The sequence below is a fragment of the Triticum dicoccoides genome, chromosome 2A (assembly GCF_002162155.2).
Source record: "Triticum dicoccoides isolate Atlit2015 ecotype Zavitan chromosome 2A, WEW_v2.0, whole genome shotgun sequence".
Classification (NCBI taxonomy): domain Eukaryota; kingdom Viridiplantae; phylum Streptophyta; class Magnoliopsida; order Poales; family Poaceae; genus Triticum; species Triticum dicoccoides.
This window is the reverse complement of record NC_041382.1, coordinates 347,563,465-347,574,342: the sequence shown is the minus strand read 5'-3', so window position 1 is coordinate 347,574,342 and position 10,878 is coordinate 347,563,465. Positions and strand designations below refer to the sequence as shown.

The following is a 10,878-nucleotide window of genomic DNA, read 5'->3' as shown; positions in this document are numbered from 1 at the left end:
AGTTACTCAGCCGTCACCACATTATCATGCTTCCAAATGGCCCCGCGGTGTCTAGTGCGGTCTGGTCGCTGTATTTATTCTTCCCGATGCCCTCCTTGAAGATCAAGGTGCTGTGCATGTAACGCCCTCGATGCGGCATAACCGCATTGAAAGCAATGTCGCAAGTGAGGTAATCTTCACACAACCCATGTAATACATAAGGGAAAAGATACATAGTTTCCTTACAATCGCCACTTCACACAATACATGAATAAAGCATTACATCATCCAGGTACAAACAAGGTCCGACTACAAAACCAAAATAAAAGAAGACTACCCCAAATGCTACACAGATCCCCGATCGAGCCCAACAGGGCTCCACTACTGATCAACTGGAACGAAACAACACAAAGGACAAGGTCTTCATCAAGCTCCTCCTTGAGCTTGGTTGCGTCATCTGCATGGTTCAACGACACCTGCAAGCTGGTTTGGAAGTATCTGTGAGTCACGGGGACTCAACAATCTCACACCCTCGCGATCAAGACTATTTAAGATTATGGATAAGGTAAAAGGTATGAGGTGGAGATGCAGCAAGCGACTAGCATGTTTGGTGGCTAACATACGCAAATGAGAGCGAGAAGAGAAGGCAAGGCACGGTCGATAAAACTATGATCAAGAAGTGATCCTAGAACAACCTACGTCAGGCATTACTCCAACACCGTGTTCACTTCCCGGACCCCGCCGAGAAGAGACCATCACGGTAACACACGCGGTTGATGTATTTTAATTAGGGTCAAGTTCAGGTTTTCTACAACCGGACATTAACAAATTCCCATCTGCCCATAACCGCGGGCACGGCTTTCGAAAGTTCAAATCCCTACAGGGGTGTCCCAACTTAGCCCATCACAAGCTCTCATGGTCAACGAAGGATATTCCTTCTAGCGGGAAGACCCGATCAGACTCGGAATCCCGGTTACAAGACATTTCGACAATGGTAAAACAAGACCAGCAAAGCCACCCAGATGTGCTGACAAATCCCGATAGGAGCTGCACATATCTCGTTCTCAGGGCACACCGGATGAGCCAGACGTCGGGTGGGCCAGCCCAAAGTTGCCCCTGGTAGCTCCGGACATCGCTCAGTTGGACCAACACTCAGAGGAACACTGGCCCGAGGGTTTAAATAAAGATGTCCCTTGAGTCTGCAGAACCCAAGGGAAAGAAAAGGCTAGGTGGCGAATGGTAAAACCAATGTTGGGCCTTGCCGGAGGAGTTTTATTCAAGGCGAACTGTCAAGGGGTTCCCATTATAACCCAACCGCGTAAGGAACGCAAAATCCGGGAACATAACACCGATATGACTGAAACTAGGGCGGCAAGAGTGGAACAAAACACCAGGCATAAGGCCGAGCCTTCCACCCTTTACCAAGTATATAGATGCATTAATTAAATAAGAGATATTGTGATATCCCAACAAAATATCCATGTTCCAACAAGGAACAACTCCAATCTTCACCTGCAACTAACATCGCTATAAGAGGGGATGAGCAAAGCGGTAACATAGCCACACAACGGTTTTCTAGGACAAGGTGGGTTAGAGGCTTGGCTCAACAATATGGAAGGCATGATAAGAAAGTGGTAGGTATCGCAGCATAGGCATAGCAAAAGAGCGAGCAACTAGCACGCAAAGATAGAAGTGATTTCGATGGTATGGTCATCTTGCCTGAGATCCCGCAAGGAAGAAGAACAAGTCCATGAAGAAGACAAACGGACATAGTCGAACGGGTCCTCACAAACGCATGTTATCGGAACCAACCCGAAGAAGCAACACCGAAAAGAAGCACACAACATAGTAAACAACCAACACATGAACATGGCATGATGCACAACCAAGTATGATGCATGTCCGGTTTAAAGAGGCATGGCATGTCAAAATGCACAAACAATCCTACAAATTAAGTGGAGCTCAATATGCAACGGAGTTGCATATTGAAGAAAACACGACATGACTTATTTAGTTCTCTCTCATTTATGTACCCAACAAGATTAAATGTTGTTAGCATGGCAAGAGATGAAGCATAAAGAAACTATCTATCTAGGCAAGTTTAAATGAGGCCGGAAATAACAAACAACAGTTCCGGAAAAACCTCATGTGCATATTTGACGGTTTGGTACTATTCTGCTCTAAACCATATTTTAGAGTTATTAAACATGCAAAGTAAAGCCATCATGTTAAACTAGGCATTTTTCTACCCCATTTACATATAAAGTTTGTTAAGTTTGGAGCTACGGTTATTTAGTTATGAATTAAAGCATTTTAGCAGGGCATAGGAGCAAATTTAAATAAACAGAATTTTAGACATTTTAAACATAGATGAAAGTTGCATATTATTAAACTAGACAAAATTCTAAGCAACTTTGATATTAAGTTTGTTTTAAACCGATGCACGGTTATTAAGTTATTATATGCATGATCTACAAGGGGTTTTCTGTAAAACAACAGTTTTCTGGAAATTAGCTCAATTCGCAGAGCCTAAAAAAATACTGGGCCGGATCTGCTGGCCCAACAACAGGAAAAAAAGGGTGGGGCGCCAGGGGTGTGCTCACATTGGGCCTTATATGGCCGGGCCAAAACAGTGGCTGGGCCTCGGGCGCTGGACGCAGGAGCGGGCCTGGGGGAGCTGGGACGGTGGAAGGAGGCATGCCGACGCAGCGGGTCCGCGAGAATCAACGCGGGCGCTCAGGCAAGGCGTTCGTCCTCTTCCTGGTTCGAAAGAAGCAGAGCAGCGGCGGCGCAAACTCCGGCGCGGCGGCGAAGGACGGAGGTCGGAGGATCTGGGCGACGCAGGCAACGGCACAGGCGTTGCTTGTCCTCCTCTGGAGCAGGGACGAGGCGGCCATGGCAGGCGGGCACCAGGAGGCTCGGGCGATGGCGTTCGACGGGACCGGCGGAGCGGTGAGGCTCGACGGGAAGCAGGGGCGGCTGGATCCAACCAACAGCGACGATGAAAAGATCCTGGCGGCAGCGGCATGCTCCTGCGGGCAGAGAGAGAGAGAGGCTCGGGTGAGTGGGGAGGAGAGAAAGGAGAAGAAGGACGCGAGGAGAGTGCGGGGAGGAAAGGGCGGCCCTGCTGGAGCTCGTTTTTGGCAGGTTCGGGCGGCGGACGGGGCATCTCCGGCGGTGGCGCTAGTCCATGGCGGCAGGTGGTCGAGGTCGAGGGGCTCCGGCAAGAAGGGCTCGCGGAGGAGGCTGATTCGGCGGGGATCCGCAAGGCATCGACGAGAACAAACGGCGGCCACAGCGGGGACTTGGCGTCGGCTGGAGGAGCCCATCCATGGGGCTGCTCATGGCGTACCTGAGAGAGAGGGAGGTGCGTGAGAGAGGAAGAAATCGAGAGAGGGGGAAGAAGAAAACAGAGGAGGAGCAGAGGTCCTGGAGGCCGGCGAGGTTGGATGCTGCGGGGTGGCTGCGGCTCGGGAAGAGGAGCTCGGGCTCCTGACTCGCGGTCGACGGCGGGAGAAGGCATGGAGGCAGATCAGGAGGAGGGAGCTCCTGCAGTGGTTTGTTGGAAGAGATTCAGGGTGGATCCCCATAGAGGATGAGGCTAGCAGCGGCTTCATTGGACAGGTAAGGATGAGGGATGGATCCCGATGTGGATTCGATGGGGATTGCGGCGGCGGGTGAAGGGACAAGTCCCTAGATTTTAGGGTTTTGTCCAGATTAGGTTAGGGGTCTATATATAGTAAGTGGATTTTGGATAGGGGCGTTTGGTTCCTTCGACCGGAATCGGATGGTCGCAAAAAAATATGTTAGGAAGTCCAATTAACAAAACGGAGACGTTTTGTAGACGTTTGGGGATGATCCGGACGCAATGGTGACGTCTGCTCAGGTCGGATCCGGGACAACTTTTCGGGCGCGCGCGCGAGGAGGACTGCGGGCTGACGAGAGAGGTTAGGTTGGACCCGGCGGTAGTTAGTGGGCTGTGTAGACGGTCTCGAGCTGAGAGAAGAGAAGAGAGGGAGGCCCGGCGACTGTTTCCGGAGACCGAAAACGTCCGACGTTAGACCGGCTATATTGCCGCTATAGTTATCTGTTGGGGCGTCAAACGGACTCCGAACGCGATGAAACTTGGCAGGCGGCCTACCTACTCAAAAATAAGACCGCACGCCAACTCTCATCCCATTCCAAGAACATTTTCTGGACACTTATAAAATACTAATTCGGACATGCCGCGGGGGCGTGCAAGTGTGTCTGGGCTCAGAACGAACAACGGGCGGAACTGGGGGAACCCGGACTAATGCAAGTTTTAAAACATTATGACATGATAAGATGCAACACGCAAGAAAATGACATGGCAACGACAGCGAATAACTGGAAGAAACCTGGCACATCGGTCTCGGGGCGTCACAACACTCCACCACTACGAGAGGATCTCGTCCCGAGATCTAGAATGGCACCGGAGGGACAATGGAAAAGAAAGAGAAGGGGTAAAACTAAGTTGCTTCTTTGACAAACGAGTGAGACCAAAGAACCTTGGGAGGTTAAACAAATTGAAGAAAAGAATGCAACGGAGATGAACAAAATTGAAAACACACCGCTAGAAAAGAGGAACAAGGGAGAACAGATTCGGACAACACTCCGTTTGAAAAGTGATATGAAACTTAATAAAATGAAAAGAACTAGAGCAGAGGGCACAACACTTCGGTTAAATGGATAAGCAAAGGAAAGAACATGATCTTGACAAAACAAGATGATGGGTTGAAGAGAACAACAACACAATGCCTCCGGAACGAAAGAATAGAAGTTAGATAATTGAGATAAAAGAATGGAGAAGAAAATACCAAGTTGTGCCACAATTGAGCTTGAAAATCATCTTTAGGAGAAGTGTCGAACGGAATTGTTGGAAAACCAACAACGAAAAGAGTAAGCTTGTAGTGGGCTTATGGAGAGCATCTCAAAGCTGAGTTGAAATTCTGCCACTGGCGGAAACGATAGATTGGACTGATATCCACAAGGAGACAAGAAACTTATTTCACCGGGAGAGTAGATGAAGAACTTGGATCATTTATAAGCACCATAAATAGCAACAATCCTTAGGGAAGGCTTTAGGTGAAATATAACCCAAGATAACTCCAATGACGAGATTGATGGATTTAGGATATCTCATTCTTGACAACATGTGAATCATGAAACATGAACTCAAATTATGTAGAATGACATAGCACCACCTAAAATTATACGGTAGAAAACAAATTGCACTCCAGATTGCAAGATGAAGAATACTTGAGCTCCTTTGAAAAGAATCTTGATGAACACTTTGAGAAGGAATTAAACCCTTGATGAACCATCATGTAGAACCTCCATGAAGAACTCCGGTAATGAAAGAATGATCAAACGAAAGAAAGAGAAGTTGAAAGCACAAGGTGAATCCTTGTAATGACTTAGCTGGATCTCCGTGATGAAATAGTTGAAAAAGGTTGGAACTCCGGGAAAAAGAGAAGATGAACAATTGAAAATCAGGAATTTGATGAGCCTCCGGAATAGAGAATTAACCACTTGGATGAAACAATAATAAGAATTACGTTATGCGTATCCTTCACCAATTTAAATTGATGACAAGCAGCGGATTTGGCATACTACTTATTCTCGTAGAAAAGATTAAGAGAGATATCGATAACTTGATAAGGTCTTGATGGAACCGCCGGTGGGATTTGGAACAACGAATGAATTGATATGATAACAAAGTAAGAGAAATCTTGAACGAACCACCGTAAGAATTAAAATGACCGAAGGGAAGATAAAGGAACACCTGGAAGAATTAGCAAATGAATGAAGATGCTTGAGAGAATTTATATATGAGAGAACGAAGAGATCATGCACTGATTAGAGGATATTTGATCGATGCACCGGTAAAATTAGGAGGATGTGAGCTGAAAGCTGAGAATGAATAATTCTGAGATGATGGGCTCCGGATAATCAAACTGAAAAGACTCCTAAATTGCTCCGGATAGGTGAAAAGAATTCCCACAATCGAAAATAAATATGAGAGGATGGCAACAAGCTAGAATCACGAATCTGTGAGAGAGCGGATAAGATATGGAGGTAAAACTCTTCTTCGGTCTTCAAACGCAGAGAATGATGATGAGAAACACCACCATGAATTGTTGAGGCACTCCGGAATGAAAAAATTGGAAAGGTTGAGCCAACGATGAAAAGAATTTGACAGATCTTGGAGAAATACATTTGACTGATGATAAATCATTCTTACGTCAAACTTTGAGATGAATTTGAAAATAGCTCCGGTAAAATAAGAAGAGTCAGGTAAGATCCTGGGAAAATACCTGTGGGTTAGGGCCCACTCAAAAGAAACACCGTAGAACGATTTAAGAGAGAAAGCACCGGTTGAATTAAATGGTTTGAATTTGGTAACCACCTCGAAAGAGCTTGAACGAATGCAGAGTGGAAACACGAATCTTCGAGATATCTTGAGCACTCCGGAAAAATTGAATAGCGAGAAGTGGATGATTAAGAGGTGCACCGGCACGAGAAAACATTTGAAACAAGGAAAAGAATGTGATTAAACACCGAAAGCTTGAATTGAATCCACCGGAGAAGAAAAATGAGTGAAGAGTGACGAACTTGAAGCTTCATTAGAATCTTCATGAGAATCACCTGATACGAACATTGAAAGAAAAGAATGAAGAGACTTCACAAGAATAAAATGGATACTTGATTAAGAAATCCGATTCCTTGAAGAAACAAGGGTGGGAGGGTGGGAAAACAAAGGCCACTTGGGATGGATGAAACAAACAACGTTGAGAGCTTAGATTGAATCTTGCGGATGTTGAAAATGGACGGATCCGCTTGAAGAGAAGCACACCGGTTGAAAAGGATTGGTAAGACAATCTCGATGATCAAGAAGTATTAGTATTCACATAGGAATATGAGAACACCACTTAGACAAGGGATGGAATCAACATTTGACTTCGAAGCAACTCGAATACCACAACTCAAAACAAAACAAAGGATTGGCTTGCATAATAAGCCGGAACAAACATATGATAGAGATTTCGTCCGAAGTTTTTGTGGTGGGGCCTACACGGGCTCGATCGTACAACACCATCATGTACAAGGCAGTGCACATGACATACGAAGCATCCCCGAGTCGGCATAGCCAAGGACTCTTTAAGACACAACGAGACCACTGTAAAACCAACAGTGAATAGGCGGACCACTAGAAGTCGAACCCCAATTTCATATCATACATCTGTCGAAAAGACATCCTAAGAGCTACTTGAATTCCCACTTATAAACTCCCAAAATTTTCCGGTTATGCAATCAGGTGTTGGGGATACAGGGGAAGCATAATATCTCACCTAAAACTAGCAAATCCTACATCCAGTTGTATCCATCCTTCAACACATAACCAAGAAACCTTCGGAAATCGTTTACCTCAACCTTCGAAAGCATTTGTTATACGAGTTATGGCGATACTCCCGAACTCCCGCCCCAGTACTAGGTGGCATCGAGGTTATCTCATCAACAATTGTATAAAAGAGATTTTCGATGTCGGCGAAACTAAACTCAGGTATTCTAGAACTGCAACGATAAAATTGTGACGACAACACCTCGGAGCTCAACTCCCCGGGACACTGCCACAACCCCTAAATTTCAGGAGGCACCAAGAACAATGTTCTCATCACAAATTGATCGGAACGATTCCAAGATACCCGCGTGATCCTAAATTTTTTTAGTGAAATTTGAGAAGAGAAGAGTCAAAACTCTACGCCAGGATGCCTCACCAGAGCGACGAAGGGACGGAGGAGTAAAAAGAAGTCCTAACTCTCCGATATATATAATTCCTAAAAGACTCAAAACATTTTTCTAGACTCAACAACGCCAGCTATTCGATCAAGCAGGGGGCTCCTAAGATCGGGGAAGGCTCTGATTACCAACTTGTAACGCCCTCGATGCGGCTATATCTCCCACGTGTCGAAGCACGACTTAGAGGCATAACCGCATTGAAAGCAATGTCGCAAGTGAGGTAATCTTCACACAACCCATGTAATACATAAGGGAAAAGATACATAGTTGGCTTACAATCGCCACTTCACACAATACATGAATAAAGCATTACATCATCCAGGTACAAACAAGGTCCGACTACAAAACCAAAATAAAAGAAGACTACCCCAAATGCTACACAGATCCCCGATCGAGCCCAACAGGGCTCCACTACTGATCAACTGGAACGAAACAACACAAAGGACAAGGTCTTCATCAAGCTCCTCCTTGAGCTTGGTTGCGTCATCTGCATGGTTCAACGGCACCTGCAAGCTGGTTTGGAAGTATCTGTGAGTCACGGGGACTCAACAATCTCACACCCTCGCGATCAAGACTATTTAAGATTATGGATAAGGTAAAAGGTATGAGGTGGAGATGCAGCAAGCGACTAGCATGTTTGGTGGCTAACATACGCAAATGAGAGCGAGAAGAGAAGGCAAGGCACGGTCGATAAAACTATGATCAAGAAGTGATCCTAGAACAACCTACGTCAGGCATTACTCCAACACCGTGTTCACTTCCCGGACCCCGCCGAGAAGAGACCATCACGGTAACACACGCGGTTGATGTATTTTAATTAGGGTCAAGTTCAGGTTTTCTACAACCGGACATTAACAAATTCCCATCTGCCCATAACCGCGGGCACGGCTTTCGAAAGTTCAAATCCCTACAGGGGTGTCCCAACTTAGCCCATCACAAGCTCTCATGGTCAACGAAGGATATTCCTTCTAGCGGGAAGACCCGATCAGACTCGGAATCCCGGTTACAAGACATTTCGACAATGGTAAAACAAGACCAGCAAAGCCACCCAGATGTGCTGACAAATCCCGATAGGAGCTGCACATATCTCGTTCTCAGGGCACACCGGATGAGCCAGACGTCGGGTGGGCCAGCCCAAAGTTGCCCCTGGTAGCTCCGGACATCGCTCAGTTGGACCAACACTCAGAGGAACACTGGCCCGAGGGTTTAAATAAAGATGTCCCTTGAGTCTGCAGAACCCAAGGGAAAGAAAAGGCTAGGTGGCGAATGGTAAAACCAATGTTGGGCCTTGCCGGAGGAGTTTTATTCAAGGCGAACTGTCAAGGGGTTCCCATTATAACCCAACCGCGTAAGGAACGCAAAATCCGGGAACATAACACCGATATGACTGAAACTAGGGCGGCAAGAGTGGAACAAAACACCAGGCATAAGGCCGAGCCTTCCACCCTTTACCAAGTATATAGATGCATTAATTAAATAAGAGATATTGTGATATCCCAACAAAATATCCATGTTCCAACAAGGAACAACTCCAATCTTCACCTGCAACTAACATCGCTATAAGAGGGGATGAGCAAAGCGGTAACATAGCCACACAACGGTTTTCTAGGACAAGGTGGGTTAGAGGCTTGGCTCAACAATATGGAAGGCATGATAAGAAAGTGGTAGGTATCGCAGCATAGGCATAGCAAAAGAGCGAGCAACTAGCACGCAAAGATAGAAGTGATTTCGATGGTATGGTCATCTTGCCTGAGATCCCGCAAGGAAGAAGAACAAGTCCATGAAGAAGACAAACGGACGTAGTCGAACGGGTCCTCACAAACGCGACGTTATCAGAACGAACCCAAAGAAGCAACACCGGAAAGAAGTACACAACATAGTAAACAACCAACACATGAAGATGGCATGATGCACAACCAAGTATGATGCATGTCCGGTTTAAAGAGGCATGGCATGGCAAAATGCACAAACAATCCTACAAATTAAGTGGAGCTCAATATGCAACGGAGTTTCATATTGAAGAAAACACCACATGACTTATTTAGTTCTCTCTCGTTTATGTACCCAACAATATTAAATGTTGTTATCATGGCAAGAGATGAAGCATAAATAAACTATCTATCAAGGCAAGTTTAAATGAGGCCGGAAATAACAAACAACAATTCCGGAAAAACCTCATGTGCATATTTTACGGTTTGGGACTATTCTGCTCTAAACCATATTTTAGAGTTATTAAACATGCAAAGTAAAGCCATCATGTAAAACTAGGCATTTTTCTACCCCATTTACATATAAAGTTTGTTAAGTTTGGAGCTACGGTTATTTAGTTATGAATTAAAGCATTTTAGCATGGCATAGGAGCAAATTTAAACAAAAAGCATTTTAAACATTTTAAACATAGATGAAAGTTGCATATTATGAAACTAGACAAAATTCTAAGCAACTTTCATATTAAGTTTGTTTTAAACTGATTCATGGTTATTAAGTTATTATATGCATGATCTACAAGGGGTTTTCTGTAAAACAACAGTTTTCTGGAAATTAGCTAAATTCGCAGAGCCTAGAAAAAATACTGGGCCGGATCTGCTGGCCCAAGAACAGGAAAAAAAGGGTGGGGCGCCAGGGGTGTGCTCACATTGGGCCTTATATGGCCGGGCCAAAACAGTGGCTGGGCCTCGGGTGCAAGACGCAGGAGCGGGCCTGGGGGAGCTGGGACGGTGGAAGGAGGCAGGCCGACGCAGTGGGTCCGCGAGAGTCAACGCGGGGCTTAGGCAAGGCGTTCGTCCTCTTCCTGGTTCGAGCAGAGCAGCGGCGGCGCAAACTCCGGCGCGGCGGCGAAGGACGGAGGGCGGAGGATCTGGGCGACGCAGGCAACGGCACAGGCGCTGCTCGTCCTCCTCTTGAGCAGGGACGAGGCGGCCATGGCAGGCGGGCACCAGGAGGCTCGGGCGATGGTGTTCGACGGGACCGGCGAAGCGGTGAGGCTCGACGGGAAGCAGCGCGGCTGGATCCGACCAACAGCGACGACGAGAAGATCCCGACGGCAGCGGCATGCTCCTGCGGGCAGAGAGAGAGAGA

The 10,878-nt window shown here is 46.3% G+C and overlaps 1 protein-coding gene across 1 annotated transcript; it reads right to left on the bottom strand.

Annotated features, from left to right (window-relative positions):
- Positions 1-2,431: 2,431 nt before the first annotated feature.
- Positions 2,432-3,646, bottom strand: LOC119359369. Its single transcript, XM_037625590.1, has 2 exons — positions 3,104-3,646; positions 2,432-3,011 (listed from the first exon to the last, which is right to left on the bottom strand). Exons 1-2 carry the CDS (start codon positions 3,500-3,502, stop codon positions 2,703-2,705), a joined length of 708 nt encoding a protein of 235 aa, XP_037481487.1. The 5' UTR covers positions 3,503-3,646; the 3' UTR covers positions 2,432-2,702.
- Positions 3,647-10,878: the final 7,232 nt, after the last annotated feature.

Excerpts from the sequence above, each read along its gene's own strand:
- LOC119359369 (XM_037625590.1), bottom strand. The coding sequence starts at position 3,502 with ATGCCTTCTCCCGCCGTCGACCGCGAGTCAGGAGCCCGAGCTCCTCTT. Across the intron at positions 3,012-3,103 it reads CCAAAAACGAGCTCCAGCAG|GAGCATGCCGCTGCCGCCAG; the intron begins GGCCGCCCTTTC and ends CTCTGCCCGCAG.